The sequence below is a fragment of the Scyliorhinus torazame genome, chromosome 2, assembly GCF_047496885.1.
Source record: "Scyliorhinus torazame isolate Kashiwa2021f chromosome 2, sScyTor2.1, whole genome shotgun sequence".
Taxonomy (NCBI): domain Eukaryota; kingdom Metazoa; phylum Chordata; class Chondrichthyes; order Carcharhiniformes; family Scyliorhinidae; genus Scyliorhinus; species Scyliorhinus torazame.
The window spans coordinates 208630834-208649450 of record NC_092708.1 but is presented as its reverse complement, the minus strand read 5'-3'; the positions used below and the strand labels follow the sequence as shown (position 1 = coordinate 208649450).

Genomic DNA, 18617 nt, shown 5'->3' with positions numbered 1-18617 from the left:
TGAATGCATTCTATTCTACACGTACAGTAAACGCTGTTTTCATATCATTAACGGGCCTGACCCAATATTCTCCGGGGCTCACACGATACTCCGCCTCCGCCAGGAGGAATTATGGACGGTGAGTTTCACTTTTTGTTTCATAGAATTTACAGTGCGGAAGGTATAACTTCTGGTTATAAAAATCAGAAAACAGGCAACCGTGGCTGTTGAGGGAGAGAGAGGAGGTAGGACATGTTCCCAGAGGCACAACTGTGGGCTGCTGGTTCTTCCGCTGCCAGAGGCAGGGGGGGGGGTCTGCCATGGCCAGGGGGGGAGTAACAGGGGGTGACCAGGGGATGGGCTGTTGAGTCGGGGTGACCTCCCGGGACCGGGGCCCAGGCACGGTCTGCCATGTTGTGCACCCCACTGACCGCCCACTGTGGCCAGTGGTTGGACAGAGTGACACTGGCCGTATAGGTGCCCCCACCCCACCACCCCTGAACTCCACCCCTTCACCCTACCAACCAACACCCCCCACGCCCCCACAGCTGGGCACCACCCGCCAGCGGGCATCACATGGTCCACCCAAAGGCAACACCCACAATATCCCCGACAGGAGGGCGCCAGACGGGGACCACAGAGCGTACCTTTGGCATGGGTAGGGCCAGCCAATGGTACCCTGTCAGCAGGGACAGTGTGGGGCCAGAGGCCCTCATGGTGCCAGTCACCAACAGGGCCAGGGGTGTGGTGGGGAGGGCAGAGTGCTGGGGGTGTAGTGACCTCTGTAAATCAATATACATCATCAATATATGTAAAGCTAGTACAGGCAATTGAACACTAGGGGCGTCATTCTCCGCTGGCGGGAGTCTCCGTTTTGCCGGCGCCCAGGGGTTTCCCGACGGCGTGGGGCTGCCCCACCATGGGAAACCCCATTGACCGGCCGGTGTTACGGAGACTCCCGCCGGCCGGTCGGGGCAGAAATGTGGCGGGGCGGGTAGGAGAATTTCGCCCTAGAAGTTTCACTATCAGGACCTATATTAATAGTTTTCCTGCTCTTTCTGAGGGAGCGTGTATCAGGAGGGCAGAGAGAACAGACATAGTAAAGCTAGAGAGAGAAGAAGTTATTTGTTCTCAAAGCATTGTATTGTATAATTTAATTAGTTATATCTACAATTGTTTCTTTATTTTACTAGTTGAGTATTAAGTAAAAGAACTCACAATATTTATTTATATTACTCAATAAATTAGTTTATCTTTACAAGAAGACCACTGCTCATTTCAACAACCCGGCTCGTTCAAAAGAGTAAATATGTATTATGTAAGGTAATATAACAGGTGGAACAGCTGTGGATGGGTGTGGAGATGGGGGAGGATGGGGGGTGAGGGGGTACATGCTGGGGCAGGGACTGAAGTGCAGGCCAGGGCCACTGTGTAGCCCATTGGTCCTGGTTGGGCACGGCGAATGCACCATGGTAACATGTCTGCCTTTAACCCCTGGCAGACACTGGACTTTGGTATTCAACAAGGAATGGTGGCCTTTATCCTAGCCGCCACAGTCCTGAGGGATGCACTGAGGTGGACGAGCAGGAACTGCTTGGGGAGGACCCTGCAGCAGCGGAGCCTGCCGCAGAGAAACAGGAGCCAGCCAGTGAAGGTGGACAGCCAGGTGCCCAACAGGCTGAGGAGCAGGTGGGAAGGAGACGCTGCATCAGCCTCACGTGTACCGGCCGTGCCTGTCCTTTGAGGACCTGCCGGACCGGGCATGCCGTCGAAGACTTTGGCTGAGCAGGGGGACTGTATGGCATATCTACCGGATCATGGCGCACCTGGCACCGCGGGGGTATGGCGGAGGACACCCGTTCCCGTTGGCCGTTCTCGACCAGAGTCTACCATGCTTGTGGCCATGGAGCACAGGGATTGGGCCAGCTCCCTTTGGGACTATGCCACATCACCAGTGACTGTGCCACCTCCCTCTGTGACTGGTTCAGGTCGGCCAGCGCCCAGGCAACGCCACCGTTGTGGTCAGCCATGTCCCGTTGTGACTGGACCAAACTCTGGAGCACCGCTTCTATGTCCAAGTGGCCCTGGTGCATAGCTGCCTGTGACAGGGCAGCCCTGTCCTGTACCTTGGCCACTGCCCGTACTGAGTGCCCCAGGCCTTGCACATCTTGACCCATGGCTGATACCTTCGCCCCCAAGGCCTCACCGCGGACCATGCGGTTTCAGCCTGGGTGGCATGCATAGTTGGCACTACCTCCTGCTCTGCAGGTGGTTGGATTCATCCAACTGCACCTGCAAGCGCTGAATGCTCGCTGACAACCCCTTATGTAGTCCCCGACTCTGTGTCAGCATGTCCATTATTGATGGGACGGTCCTTTTCAGATGCCCGAGACCCGTCTATATAGCAGCTAGTCGCAGGGGTCGGACCGCCCTCTGACCGTCTGCTCCCTCGGCGATTCCTACCTCCACCTGATGTATCACTGCACGTGTGTGGTGAGAACCAGATAGCACCCCGGGAGCCTCTTCACTAACATGCCCAGCCTAGGTGAGTGTCTCTGGGATGGAGGAGGGTGTTGGTGACAGCTATGATGGAAAGTCAGTGTCGTCCCGGACCCATGCTCCGGTGTGTCTCAGACATGTTGTTTGGGGGCTCCCTTCACGGTCGATTGTCGACTCGCTGGAATCGGTTTGGGAATGGAAATCGGGGGGCACCAGAAGGGCCCACCTTGTTGCCAGGTGATCATGTGAGACTCAAGACATGAGGCACGATTAGATCGCTAATTGGGGGGGGGGGTTTGTGGTGTGGGGAACGTGTGGGATGACGAGAGGTTGGTGAAGGGGTGGTGTGAGGATTGTACCACGCATGCCATAGGGACACTGCAACTCAGTGGGGGCTCACTTGGTTGCCCGATGCCAACATCTGCCTCAGCGACTTCTCTCTCTCCTGGCCCACCGATCAGGTCCAGTGCCCGCTGCTCCACGATGGTGAAGGACCGCAGGTCCTGCGGTCCCCCTCTTAACTCTCTCTCTGCGATCATACGCCGCCTTCTCCTTGGGCGGGGGGGACACAGAAAGCACACAATGTTCGGCAGTCGGACGCTTGCAGCACAGAGGTGGGCAGCTGGTGGCATTTATGGTCAGAACAGGCCCTGGTGGGTGGTATGGGTGAAGTCATGTGGTGCAGAGTGGGGAGCATGCACATTGCTGGCAGGTGGCGTTTGGTCACCCTTCAGGTGGGAAGGTGGGGATACGGTTGTGTGGGACAGGGTTTGGTGCCAGGGCCACAGTGCTGGTTACACAACCTGGCCACCCTGAGGAGGTCATGCAGCTTCTTCCTGCACTGCTGTCCGGTCCTGGTGGTGGGCCCATGGTGCTATTGGCCTCAGCCACCTGATCCCAGGCCCGGTGTACAGTGGCGGGTGGCAGCCTCCTTCCTACCCTGGGATACAGAGTGGCCTTCTCTCCTTCATAGCATCCAGCAGGGGCTCAAGCCCTGCGTCCGTAAACCGGGGGTGCCGCTCTCTGTGCTGCCATCTTGTTAGCTGGGATGAGTGTGTGTGTGGGGAGTGGAGTGCTGATATGCGGCTGCAGCTTGTCAGCCTCTCGCGTGATAATCTCAACCCTGGCGAATCGGACACCGTTTTTCAACGGAATTGATCGAGTTCATTGTGGTGCCGGTGCTAGCCCATTAATGGATCATGAATTGCTCTGGAACTGGCGCAATTTAGTTGTCATAGAGGCCCACCGATTCAGTCCCGGCGTCAACACAGTTTCTGAAATGGAGAATCCAGCTCCATATTTTTTGTTAGAAAAGAGCAATATGACAGAAGTGTTTGAAATTATGAAAGATGAGAACAGGTTAGTTAGAAAGTTCAAAGTGGGCCATTTCTAAGAGGTGAAGAATGAGGGCCTTTAGATACAAGGTTAAGGCTGTCGCTCTCCCCCCTGCGATGGGGATCCCGTGTCTGAACTGCTCCTTCCAGCAGTTCCCATGGCATGGTGATCTCAGGCAGTCCTCTGCTCAACACCATCCTCCTGGTCTGATTTCTGTAACTGTGATGTGGCCTCCTCACTCTGAACTGCTCTGCCTGACAGCTGAAGCGCAATCCAGGCAGTTCAGTGTAGAATCAATGCAAGAATGTTTTCCCTGTCCTAACATCAGCTCGCACAGATTTATGCCTTTAAAACTGCAGTTTTTTGAAGTGTCAGAGGCGTCCTCAAAAGCCCACAACACTTGAAAAGGCTTCAAATCTCCTGGAGGATTGGGGAGGGGGTGTTGGCACTGCAGCAGCTGATTGAGATTGGAGCAATGGCACGGAGAAGCCGATTTCCAGAAAAAGTGTTTACAGGTGCCATGGAATGGCATGTCGGGGTCACTCCCACTGCCAGTGAGAACATTCAGTTTCTCCACTGCCGGGGGAATTTAGACTCCCAAAGGGGGCACTTTCCCTGAGCACACTCTGCCATGTTGACATGCACAGATCAACTGAAGCGCATTGGTCACACCCAGGCTTCAGTGCATTTGGATTTAGTGGACCAGGTAATTTACATGGCCTGGTCCTGACCTTGGTGCATGCTCAACCTTTGACAAGGTCTTGCACCTGAAAATGGGACAGGAAACTCAACCACTGCGTACTTACAAAAACAACAAGGTGCTGAGTAGCAGAGTAGAACAGATTGAGATCCACGTCACCTCCTTTTGATGAATGGTTACTCTGAACCAAGAAGACAGTTGGCAGAAGCCCGTTGCACATCGGTTCCTAAGATTCAATGTTATTTTATACTCACTCAGCAATTGCAGTTAGCAATGAAATTGTATCTTTGGGAGTGCATGGAATATTCCTTAGAGCTTGAGTAACTCGGTTTGAGTAACCTTTAGCAGGTAATTTAGAGGGAATAAGTCTGTAATCTAACCCATGTTATAGTTAACAAAAAAGAGGGTTCCAATTTCTAAAATGTATTGACAAATTAAATTAATTGCGCAAAAAGTAAATTGTCACTTGGATGAATATTTTCTCTAGGAAAGAGGCTGCCCCAGTGTGAGTCCTTAAAATTAGAAAGGGGTTTGATACTGTAGACACAGAAAAGATTTTTCCAGCTGTTGTGGAATCTAAAACTAGTGATTGTAAAGATAAGGCATTCACAAATAAATCTAATCAGGATCTTAGGAGAAACTTCTTTACCCAAGCTGGTTAGAAATTACTACTGTGAGGCGTAGCTGAGGTGAATAGCATAGGTGATGATAAGGAGAATTTAGATAAGTACATGAGGGGGAAAGGACTACAAAAGTGCAGATTGGGTTAGATGACGAGGGATGGGTAGATATTGGTGTGAAGCATAAACACTGCTGTAGATGAATTGGATTGAATGGCCTCTTTCTGTGCTGTCCACTCTATGTAATACTATTTAATTGCGATCTAAAGGTGAAATTCATTGGCCATGTTAGTGCAAAACAGGCAATATAAAATTAGAAGCCCAATTTACATGCCTGCCCATTCACTCTTGTCCACTTTGTCCAATAGTCTGAGTCAAATTTAAGTCTACTGAGACTCAGGATAACATGAAAGTTGTTTTTCTATCTTGTGAAACATGTCTTTGTAAGGTCAGTCCAAAATGTGGCACATAAATCTGAAGCTTCATCTATTACAAAAATCTTCCTCATGTTTGTTTGACAGGGTGATACGATTGTTTCCTGTGACTCATATGGAATACTAAAGCTCTGGGATGTGCGGAAAGTATCATTAATGCTATCAGTTGACGCAGGTCCTCATCCTGGCAACCAAGTGATCTTTCACCCGTCTGGTAGGATTCTTTTCTTTTTGATCTTTAAGATGTCCTGTTAACTGTTTTATTCAAGATTTGCTTCAATTTCTAGTGCAACCTATTAGCTATTAAAATATAATAACTCTGCAAATTTAGAGGTGGTGAAACGATGGTTCGGTTTTACACTGTGGAAAATGGTTATGTGATATTTATCTAGTTGTTTCGTGCAAGAGGATGTTCAGTTTGTGCAGTGAATGTCGAATTGTCGCAGTATACAGAAATAATTTTATTTAGCAATATGAAGATGCTTGCAAGTCTGCTAATTGCACTTAATAGCCTTTATTTCCTAAAGTCCATGGGAATAATTTTTCTTATTTTACTCTTCATACTGAGTTTTCATGCACATGAAAATACGTTTCCAAGATCATAGGATGATTATGTATGAGAAAAGTTCATTCATCTATCCAGAGAGATCCTAATGTGTTTCAATGCGTAAAATTCTTCCCAAATTGTTTTTACTTCAACTACTCAATCAGCAAATTTGATGGTTCTGGCAAGCCAAACCGTGAGCCCCTGTTGATGGCATTCAGTTTTTAGTGCAATAGGTGTAATCTTTTGTAAATTCTGTACTGAATGGTATTCTGAAACTTATTTAAATTAAGTCTATGGATTTTCACCTGAGTTCAGGCCTTCCTCTTTGTCAACATTTGTCATAGATGTTCGCTCATACTTGTGACAAAGTAGAAAGAGCAGTTAGCTGTTGAAGGACCTTGCAAATGACTTTTGAGCTTTAAATATGCAAGTAAGGTGTCTTCTTTTTCCCTCAACTGAGGATTCCCCCCGAAATTGGTGGTGTGGTAAATAATGATGAGGAAAGCCTTGGATTACAGGACAATATGGATGGGCAGAACAGTGGCAAATGGAATTTAACCTTGGCAAGTGTGAGGTGATGCATTTAGGGAGGACTAACAAGGCAAGGGAATATATAATGAATGGTGAGACGCAATGAAGTACAAAGGGACCTTGATCTGCGTGTTCATAGATTCCTGAAGTCAGAAAGACAGGTAGAGAAGGTGGTTAAAAAGACATATGGATACTTGCCTTTATTAGCCAAGGCATAGTGGTAAGAGACAGGAGGTATTGAGGGGATGTGAGAAAAACCTTTTTCAGCCAGAGCTGGTTTGCATCTGGAACTCACTGCTTGAAAGGCTGGTAGTGTCTGGAACGCTCAAAACATTTCAGAAGTATTTAGATGAACACGTGTAACACCATAGCATACACGGCTACGGGCCAAGTGTCGAAGGGCCTGTTCCTGTGCTGTACGATACTTTGCAGGAAAATGGGATTAGAGTAGATAGGTTCCTGATGGTCAGTACAGACATGATGGGCCGAAAGGTCTCTTTCCGTGCTGTAAAAGCTCCATGACTCTATGACTGTAGTGATGCTTAACGTAAACTTAAGGAACACCTTACGCTGCGGTGAAAATAAACCGATTTTTGCGACCCCACTCCTTACCCCACCATTGATCCCACCGGTGGGGGCATGGGAGAATTCCATCCATTAACTCTGTTTATCTCTCCACGCGTGCTGCCTAACCTGCTGAGAATTTCCTGCATTTACTGTTTTTATTCCAGATTTCCAGCAACTGCTGTATTCTGCTTTTCACTCAATCCAATTTGTCATTCAATTTGTCACAGTGCAATTCAGTTTTATCCTTTACTGCTTAACACTGCACAAAATGAGACTTGTGTGCAACATAAACACCGGCATGGACATGTTGGGCCAAATGACCTGTTTCATTATTGTAAATACTTTGAAAAAGCTCTTGACAGATATCATTGGAACCTTAGGAAGGGTCATAAACCATTCAAACCCTTGAGCCAGTTCTGCCGTTGTGTTAGATCATGGTTGACCTCAACTCCATATCCCTTGATACCATTATCTAACAAAAGTCCGTCTCAATCTTGAAAATTCCAATAATTACAATTGAGGATTGACAATTCTGTTACGACCCCCTTGATAATAATAATAAGAATCTTTATTGTCACAGGTAGGCTTACATTAACACTGCAATGAAGTTACTGCGAAAAGCCCCTTGAGGACCAAGGACTAAGCTCTTATATGATTCCTCCCTTTCACTTCAGAGTATGTATTCTCCCGGTAATCGGGGACAGGGTTTCTCTTAATAAGGATTCTGGGTCAGAGTTTAGAGAACCCCAAAGTGTATCATGGAGTTCTACTGACCCACAACTTTTAATAGATTGTGGTGTGGGGAGCACACGGCCCACTCTACAGGTGTGATACAGCATAAATGGACATGTGTTTTTTTAAAACAAAACAATGTTTATTCTAACAACTCAAGTTAACCTTTTTAAAACAACCATTGAATATCTTAACACCCATTAATTCAAAGATAACCCCCAAAGACTAAGTAATTGTTTCAGCTGTCCTTTTAACATCCAAAAGACTTAACCAACCTTCAAACATGAGCACATTAGGTTACATTCAATTTATATAGTGAGAAAGGGTTCAACCGTGCTGCTGCTTTTGGTTACTTCAGCTACAGCCCCTTTGTTTTCTTCATGCAGCTCACTGGAAACACACAGACACACCCAAGCTGCTCTCTCAAACTGAAACTCAAAAAGCAGAAGTGAGCTCAGCTCCCCCCACCCTCTGACATCACTTCAGTAACATGAGCAGTTCCATTTCTTAAAGACACATTTCTTAAACACCCATTTCTTAAAGGTACTCTCACATGGCATAAGGGAGAACCTCTCAGCATATAAACCCCGACCTGGGTGAAGGTCCTGGATAGTGGCCCTTCGGGGAGAGGAGTTTAATTATTGTGTATACCATGATAAATCTTTTTTCATTCCTATCCTACCGAGCGTTCCAGTGTCTCTTCCGTTTGATTCTACAGTTGTGACAAAGGTGAAGTGGAACTGCCGCAATCATCGTGCATTATACCACCAACCTATTTCGTCCAGGCCCAGGGAGTCCTCCATCCCAAGCCGTGAGGTGCCGCACATCGGGAAACTTGGACAGTTCAATGCTGATACCGATGACTGAATCCAGTATGTCGAGCGGGTACAATATTTTTTTCAGTCAAACACATTTGTTGGGGATGAGCGACAAACCATTATCCTACTGACCGCAATTGAGGGACCCACCAGTGTACTCATCAAAAGCCTCACCCACCCGGACAGGCTGGACTCCAAGTCTTTTGCCACATTGGTGACCCTGGTCAAGGACCACAGTTCCCGATAATGGTCTGCCGGTTCTGATTTCACACAATCTCGCAGGCCCAAGAAGAATCCAATGGCCCCTTTATGGCGCACTTGAGGATGCTCGCCGCTTCATGTGAGCTTGGGGCCGCATTGTCCGAATACTATAGGACCGTTTCATCTGCGGACTTCGAGATGCCGACACCCAGAGGAAACTCCTTACGAGGGCCCACTTAACCCTCCAACGGGTGGTGGACATCGCCATTTCCTGAGAGAGCACAGGGCAAGGGGTCCAAGAGTTGCAGGGCCTGAACCACGGTCATTGGAGCGACCACTGACCGGCCACCCTCAGGCACGAAAGATGCGAGCTTCCGCCAAGCAGGATTGACTGCAGGACCCAAGGCCATTGCTATGACGCACCTGGGCGCAACTGGGGTGACTCCCCTGACCAGAAGATCAAGATGGCAGTCGCAGGCTGCAGGTTGGGCGTGGTTCCCCGCAAATCCTTCCTGGCATTACCACCCCCTAGTGGTCAAACATATTATGCCGACGACCAGGAGGACGCATGCCAGCAGTTGCATTGCATAATAGCCCCCAAGTTGCACCCATCCGGATTCCATTGAAGGTGAATGGACACGCCATTGACATGGAACTCGACATTGGAGCAGCAGTCTCGCTGATAAACCACCATAATAATTTCAAGGGAAGCAGGCTAGAAGGCAAGGAACGTTTATCCTGGAACAAAAATGAAGTTGTAGCCACGGCGTACAGACCTAGGGCGGGATTCTCCGGTCGCTGATGCCAGAAATCAGCTGGAGAATCCCCGTTTCCGACAAAATCGGGGCGCCGCTGCTTTCGTGATGCTCCGCCCCCTCCACTGCGGTGTACTCGAGGAGTACGCCACACGCCATATCGGCAGCCTTTGGACATTGCCTGAGGCCCACTCCCCGATGCTCCGCCCCCGACCAGCCACGTTCCCGACGGCGTCGGTCGCGTGGGCTATTTTCTTCGGGAACTCGGCTTCGTGGCTGCGGACTTAGTCCAGCGCCTCCACAGTCGGGGAAGAGCTGATCCGCAGGCAGGGGGCACTTTGGCAGGGGCTGGGGGTACTGTTGGGGAGTGGTCCGGGTCTCGCCAGCTGCCGAAAGGGGGGCACTATTTTGCAGGCCAGGTACGCATGTGGCTGGCGCCATGTTGCACTGCGCAGCCATTGCAGGCCGCCACCGTGCATCTGCACGGCCAGGGACATGGCAATTCTCCGGCTGTATAGGCAGCTCCTGGCCGTCTGTGGCGGTGCTGGACACAGTCTGCGGCCGCCACTCAGAGTTCCGACCGCTCACACCACACGTCAACCGCGAGGTCGAGAACTCAGCCCCTCGGGGGGTGGGGGGGGCGAGCATCGGGGGAGGGCCTTCCGATGACGCGTCAACGTCGTTCCAATGGCATGCGGTGCGCAACACGGTGACACCATTTCAGAACGGGGAGTCTCAAAAACCGGTGTCAAACCGGCGCCGCCCCTGATTTGGGTGTTGGAAGAGTTTCTCAGCCCGATTGGCGATTACGATATCAGGTCAGGCAACGGAGAATCCCGTCCATGGTTTCAACTGGAAAAGGAGCATTGACGCTAATAATTGACAGCGAAGTCTATGTGTACCCATACTGATGGTCTTCCTGGCCACTCCCATGAGGTTATCCAGCTGTTTCTGAGGCCTCCAAGACTCCCAACGGAATATTGGGTTGATGGTGGACAAGGCATGTGGGTGCTTTCACCTGAAATGCAGGCTTCTCTAAACAAGGACCCTCCTCCCAACCTGAGCACCCTACTGTCCGGCATCGCTTGATGTTCTTGAGCCCCTTTTTCAGCATTCTCCAGGGACAAGGCTTTCTCAATGGCTTTTTCAAGGTCTAGGTTGGGTTCCACCAGTAATTCTTTTTGGGTTGTGATATTAATCCTACACACCAGTCTATACCTAGCATCTTGATTCGGGATTAGCCAAATTTGTAGTACTCTGTCAACCTACTAAGGAATTATTTGATTTGATTCGATTTGTTGTCACATGTACCGAAGTACAGTGAAAAGTATTTCTCTGCAGCCGAGGGAAAGTACACAATACGTACGTAGTAGACAAAGAGAATAATCAACAGAGTACATTGACAAATGGTTCATTGACCAACAGTGATTGGTTACAGTGCAGAACAATAGGCCAAACAAAGCAAATACAGGAGCAGGAGCAGCATAGGGCATCGTGAATAGTGTTCTTACAGGGAACAGATCAGTCTGAGGGGGAGTCGTTGAGGAGTCTTGTAGCTGTGGGAAGGAAGTTATTCCTATGTCTGGATGTGCGGGTCGTCTGACTTCTGTACCTTCTCCCTGATGGAAGGGTCTGGAAGAAGGCAAAGCCTGGGTGGGAGGGGTCTCTGACAATGCTGTCTGCCTTCCTGAGGCAGCGGGAGGTGTACACAGAATCAATGTGAGGGTGGCAAGCTTGTGTGATGCGTTGGGCTGAGTTCACCACACTCTGCAGTTTCTTGCGATCTTGGACCGAGCAGTTGCCATACCAAGTTGTGATGCAGCCGGATAGGATGCTCTCTATGGCACAACTGTAGAAGTTTTTGAGAGTCGATGCAGACATGCTGAATTTCTTTAGCTTCCGTAGGAAGTAGAGACGCTGTTGGACTTTCTTGACTGTTGCATCAACGTGAATGGACCAGGACAGACTGTATGTGATGGTGACCCCCAGGAACTTAAAGTTACCGACCACCTCCACTTCCGGAGCCATTGATGCAGACGGGAGTGTGTGTCGTGCTACGCTTCCTGAAGTTGATGATCAGTTCCTTGGTCTTTCCGACATTTAGAGAGAGGTTGTTTTCGGTACACCATGCAACCAAGTGAGGGGGCATCACTAGCTGCACGCATCATTCATCGCAAGGATGGGGGAGACTTGGGGGTGGTGGTTTCGAATGGGGGGTTCAGGAGCCAGACCATATGGGGGGGTGGGGAGAAAGGGGGAGGAATGACCCATATGGTCTGGAATGGAGAGTAGGTCTTACGAGGAAAGGTTGAGGGTGCTAGGCCTTTTCTCATTAGAACGGAGAAGGATGAGGGGCGACTTGATAGAGGTTTATAAGATGATCAGGGGAATAGATAGAGTAGACAGTCAGAGACTTTTTCCCTGGGTGGAACAAACCATTACAAGGGGACATAAATTTAAGGTGAAAGGTGGAAGATATAGGAGGGATATCAGAGGTAGGTTCTTTACCCAGAGAGTAGTGGGGGCATGGAATGCACTGCCTGTGGAAGTAGTTGAGTCGGAAACATTAGGGACCTTCAAGCAGCTATTGGATAGGTACATGGATTACGGTAAAATGATATAGTGTAGATTTATTTGTTCTTAAGGGCAGCACGATAGCATTGTGGATAGCACAATTGCTTCACAGCTCCAGGGTCCCAGGTTCGATTCCGGCTTGGGTCACTGTCTGTGCGGAGTCTGCACGTCCTCCCCGTGTCTGCGTGGGTTTCCTCCGGGTGCTCCGGTTTCCTCCCACAGTCCAAAGATGTGCGGGTTAGGTGAATTGGCCAATGATAAATTGCCCTTAATGTCCAAATTGCCCTTGATGTTGGGTGGAGGTGTTGAGTTTGGGTAGGGTGCTCTTTCCAAGAGCCAGTGCAGACTCAAAGGGCCAAATAGCCTCCTTCTGCACTGTAAATTCAATGATAATCTACGATTAATCTAGGACAAAGGTTCGGCACAACATCGTGGGCCGAAGGGCCTGTTCTGTGCTGTATTTTCTATGTTCTATGTCTGTCTCCTCAAACCTCCATCCGAAACCACCACCCCAGAGCCCCACCCCCCACCCTTGCGAGAAATGAGGATTATGCGGGGGTGAATGGGGAGTATGCGGGGAGGAATAGGGGGCAATGGGGGGGTTGATGAGTATGGGGGATGGAAGTAGGGGGAGGGGGAATGGGTTGGGTAGAAGTTGGCGGCACTGCTGGACATGGAGCACGGAACGGTGCTGCGCGGGGGGGGCGGTGCCAGGCGCATTCTCGTGGTGGGGGGAGGGGGGTCCGGTGTCAACCACCCATATGGCCCAGTGGAGGTCATTGATCTTCTTAGGGCTCTGGGTGCCGGTCCTCCTGGTCACATTGCCCAAGCTGACGGCCGCTGCCACTTTCTCCCAGTGGCACTGGCAGCCCTGTGGCTGACCCTCTGATACCCTCGGGGAAGAAGGCATCCCATCTGGCTTTGACCACGTTCAATCACCTGCCCAGGTCAGAATCCCCAAATCGCGGGGCTGGTGTTCTCGGTGACATGGATGCGAGCTGAGTGGAGTTGGCTGTGCAGGAACGGTTTAAGTGCTGCTCTCCCTTGTTAGCGGGGAGCTGGTGCATGCAGCCCTGGCGAATCAGCCGGCGGGACCATAATTTGTGGCGTGAAGCACCTGGGACCTCGTTAAGTGGATGAATTAACGTTTTATTTCGGTGTCGGACTCGCAAGTCCATGCGTCGGGAAGCTCGCGGTAGTTTTCGCTCACTACCATGCTTCGAAACATTTTGGTTAAATCACGGCAGTAGGTTATTTTTAAATTTAACTATTATTCAAAACAAAGGAATAAAGAGTTTGCACACATGCCTTACATATTTCATAGTTGAGATTTATAGGGCTTAATCTTCAGAAGTTGTAATACAGCCCAGCTATCGGCCCAGAATCCTAATTATGGTGGAAAATCTCTTGTGGTCCTGCTATAATCTCATTTTGTGCCTGAAATATAACACAATCATCCAGAGTGGATTCTGTATTTCTGTTCCTTCCATCCAGTAATGGATATTGACTACTGATGTCGCTGCTGCCATCATTTTCAGCGCTTATTGTGAAACGATTATAACTGTCTACGCTCTTTTCATCTGACAAAGATGAATCCTTCATCCCTGAGGGTTCGACAGAAAAATGACAGCTATATAGCAAGACCTTTCTTTGTTTAATTCATGCCAGTCAAGCTGTAGACCTTATTTAATATTTCACTCCAAGATTTGTTTGAGTGTGTCTTGTCAGTCAAAAAGGAAAGAGGGATTTTTCTATAATTGAAAAGATGAAACATAATAATGTTTGAGGTAAGAATTCTATTGGCCTGTCAGAGAGGGGGTGGTCATAAGTCACTTATGCTACTTATTTCATAAAATAATTTCACCCATCCTTATATCTAAAGTATTTGAGTAACAAGCCAAATTTTAGTAAACTGGATCCTTCACCATAATCCTTTACTGTTAAGCTTAGGAAATTGTTAGCTTTACATCAACCAGATTCATATTTTCCCCCATTTCTCTATCATGATACAATAACAGATGGGAAATTTTATGCTGATGATGCATTGCTGCTGTGAGAGAATCATAACTCATCAGCCTTAAAGGTATCATAGATATACGATATCTTGTGAGTGAAACAGGTTTTAGATCATAACATCTCCTGACATGATACTCACTGGGTAATGTTGAAGTTGAAACTGCAAGTCCCCTGGGATTCTAAACATAATGCGGGCTGTTTGGCCATATATCAGCCACAAGAAGAATTATAATTATTTTTCTAATCAATGTTAATGACATAGGTAGAAAGAGTAGCGAGGTCCTGCAACGGTAATTTAGGGAGCTAGGTAGAAGATTAAAAAGCAGGATCTCTAGGGTAGTAATCTCAGGATTACTTCCCGTGCCGCGGGCTAGCAAGGTTAGCAACAGGGAGAGAGTGCAGTTGAGCATGTGGTGCAGGAGGGAGCGCTTCAGTTTTTTTGATCACTGGGATGTCTTCCAGGGAAGGTGGGGCCTGTACAAGAAGGACGGGTTACACCTGAACTGCAGGGGCACCAATATCCTGGCTGGGAGGTTTGCTAGTATGGTTCGGGTAGGTTTAAACTAATGTGGCAGAGGGGTGGGAATCAGAACAGTAAGCCAGCAAGTGTAGAGACTGGGGATGAGCATGGTACCAGGGCCAGGCTGGCTGAGAGGAAGGGTAAGCTGGGGGAGGTCGAACTCAGTGGGCCTGGAGGTCTAGAGTGTATCTGCTTCAATGCATGGAGTATAACGGGTAAGACAGATGAACAGGGGGGAAGGTAAAAGAGGTGGAGAAGTTGCAATACTGGTTTGATAATATATCACAGCTGTTCAGAGGGAGGATACCTTGGAAGATTCAAGTAACGAGACACTGGGCAGAAAGCAGAAACAGGAAGGGGGGCAGTCACTATGATGGGGGTGTACTACAGGCCTCCCAACAACCCACGGGATGTTGAAGAACAAATATGTAAGCAGATTCTGGATGGATGTAGAAATAATAATAGGGCTTTTGTAGTGGGAGACTTTTCCTCATATTGATTGGAAATCCCTTAGGGTTAGGGGTCTGGAGATGAAGGATTTGTTAAGCGTGTCCAGGAAGGTTTCTTTGGTAAGTTGCTGTGGGAGAACATGTGACCACAATTCCGTAAGCTTTCGGACATTCATGGAAAAGGCCAGGTGTTGTCCTAGGGTTAAGGTGCTAAATTGGGGTAATGCTAACTACAAGCATGTTAGGCAGAATTTGGAGGCTGTTGTTTGGGAGAGGCTGTTTGAGGGTCAATCCACATTTGGCACGTGGGAGTCTTTTAAGGAGCAGTTGATGGGAGTCCAGGACAGGCATGTGCCGATGAAACGGAAAGACAGGAAAGGTAGGATTCAGGAACCGTGGATGACTAGGGAAATTGCAAGTCTAGTCAAAAATAAAAAAGATGCATATGTGAGGTCTAGGCAACTAAAAATAGATGAAGCACTTGAGGAATGCAAGGAAAGTAGAAAAGAGCTCAGGCAGGGAGTTAGGAGGGCAAAAAGGGGTCACGAAATGTCCTTGGCAGACAGGATAAAGGAGAATCCCAAGGCATTTTATACGTATATTAGGAACAAGAGGGTAGCTAGAGAACGAGTTGGTCCACTCAAGGACAAAGGAGGGAAATTATGGGTAGAACCAAAGGAAGCAGGTGAGATTCTTAATGAGTATTTTGCATCAGTATTCACAAAGGAGAGAGACAAGTTGATTGGTGATGTCTCAGAGGGATATGTAAATACTTTAGAACAGGTCATTATTACGAGGAAGTGTTAGGTGTGTTAAAAAGCATTAAGGTAGACAAATCCTCAGGGCCAGTTGGCATCTATCCCAGATTACTGAGGGAGACAAGAGATTAAATTGCTGGGCCTCTAACAGAAATCTTTGTGTCCTCATTGGCTACAGGTGAGATCCCAGAGGATTGGAGGTTAGTCAATGTTGTACCGTTATTTAAGAAGGGTTGCAAGGATAATCCGGGTTATTATAGGCCGCTGAGCTTGACGTCAGTGATTGTGAAATTGTTGGAAAATATTCTCGATCTATGCATATTTGGAAGTGAATGGTCTTATTAGCGACAGACAGCATGGTTTTGTACGAGGGAGGTCATGTCTCACTAATTTAATTGAGTTTTTTTAAGAGGTGACAAAAATGAATGACGAGGGAAGGGCTGTGGATGTTGCCTACATGGACTTTAGTAAAGCATTTCACAAGGTTCCTCATGGCAATCTGGTGCAAAAGATTAAATCACACAGGGTCAGGGGTGAACTAGCTTGATGATTCAGAACTGGCTTGTCGATAGAAGACAGAGGGTAGCAGTGGAAGGGTGTTTTTCCGAATGGAGATCTGTAACTAGTGGTGTTCCGCAGGGATCGGTACTGGGGCCTCTGCTGTTTGTAATATATATAAATGACTTGGGAGAAAACGTAGCTGGTCTGATTAGCAAGTTTGCAGATGATACTAAGATTGCAGGTGTTGCAGATAGCGATTAAGATTGTCAGAGAAGACAGCAGGATATAGACAGGCTGAAAAATTTGGCGGAGAAATGGCAGATGGAATTTAACCCGGACAAATGCGAGGTGATACATTTTGGTAGACCCAATTCAGGTGGGAGCTATAAATGAATGGCAGAACCATCAGGAGCATAGAGACACAGAGATATCTGTGCAGGTCCACAGTTTCTTAAAAGTGGCAGCACAAGTGGAAATGGTGGTAAAGAAATATGGCATGCTTGCCTTCATTGGATGGGGTATTGAATATAAAAGCTCTCAAATTATTTTACAGTTTTCTAGAGCGCTGGTTAGGCCACATTTGGAATACTGTGTCCGGGGGCTAAATTGTGTTGCACAGCGTGGGGGCGGGGGGGGGTGGGGAGAGAACCTCGCAATCGGGCCACCCATTCAACATGGTGGCCGGACGGCGGGATTCCCTCAGGATTCCCTTGCATGCATAAATTTGAATGGCAAAGAATTGTGAATCGCCTCTTGATTTACGCGATGCAATTCAGCTCTGGCGAGAGAAAATAATCTACCAAACGGAGTATTTTGCCCAGTATCATTGACCAGCGAGATGCAGTATGAGTGCAGCCCATTTTGAGATACCCGTAAGATCCTTTGATGATCCTTCTAAGAAGCCAGAAGTGAAGGTCTTCAAGGCTACAATGACTTTGTTGGCCGCTGTAGCGACCAGTGCAGAGAGGTGTGAGGTCTTTAGCAATGAGGGCCCAGGTATCTGTAACCATCTGCCTTGAGATTCACAGTCTCCTTGACATTAGTCTTTCATCTGTTGAGGGTTTGGCCGCCATTGCCTTCCTGTCCATCTTTCCTCTCCCATGCCCACCTGATGACTTGGGTTCTGCACTTCCGATGAAGGGCGTTGTTGTTTATCTCCACGAAGCTCACACCACTGACAGTCATGTACCCATTGCCAACTAGAACCTTCCTTCTGTGTAGATGGTGTCATGTGAGAGTACCTTTAAGACATGGATGTTTAAGCAATGTACCTTTAAGAAAACAGTGATGTCAGAGCGTGGGTGGAGCTGAGGTCAGGTCAGCCATTTTGCAGTCTGGTTTTGCAGTTTGAAAAGTGCCTGGCTGGGTTTGCTGAGAGCAGCTAAAAAGTGCCTGGCTGGTTTTGCTGAGAGCAGTTTAAAAGTAGAAAGCCAGTTTGAGACAGCAGCTTGAGAAGTTCTGGTTTGCTGTGACCTGCTTGAAGGGAGAAAGCCAGGTTTGAGAAAGCAGCTTGGGTGTGTCTGTATGTCTCCAGAGAGCTGCAGGAAGAAAGCAAGGTGTTGGAGCTGAAGCCACCCAAGCGAATATATCTCTGTCATTCTACAGAAAAAATATATATCCTTTAACCTGATGTGATTTTGTTTAAAGGTGTTAAGTCTCTTGGAAGTTTGAAGGAGCATTTTAAGGAATTATTTACTGTTGCAATAGTTTCTGAGTTATCTTTGAAGTAAGGGGTGTTAAGAGATCCAATGTTTATTTCAGATGTTAAGTTGAGTTCATGGAATAAACAGTGTTTTGTGTTTAAAAACCCACGTGTTCATAATTGTAATTCCACACCTAGGGAAAAACCCGTGTGCTCGGAAAAGCAACAAATACATTAAAGGGAGAGGTTGGTTGAACTCCATGATACATTTTGGGGTTCTGAAAACGTCTCATCCATAACAATGGCCATCCAATTGGCAGCCTTGCTCCCTGTTCTTCTTCAACCATGATGCCAGGGAGGCACAGGCAAAGCACAGGTGCTAAGTGCACACCCTCCTTGCCACCTATGTAGCACCAAAAGGCACCCCCTTATCAAGTGT

The 18617-nt window shown here is 48.1% G+C and overlaps 1 protein-coding gene across 2 annotated transcripts in view; it reads left to right on the top strand.

Annotated features, from left to right (window-relative positions):
* spag16 (sperm associated antigen 16) overlaps positions 1–18617 on the top strand; it is a 1374442-nt gene that overhangs the window by 1059957 nt on the left and 295868 nt on the right. For both annotated transcript variants that reach the window (XM_072483243.1, XM_072483236.1), the window contains one exon: positions 5655–5781. In XM_072483243.1, coding sequence (XP_072339344.1) covers positions 5655–5781 — 127 coding nt within the window. The remainder of the gene's footprint in view (positions 1–5654; positions 5782–18617) is intronic.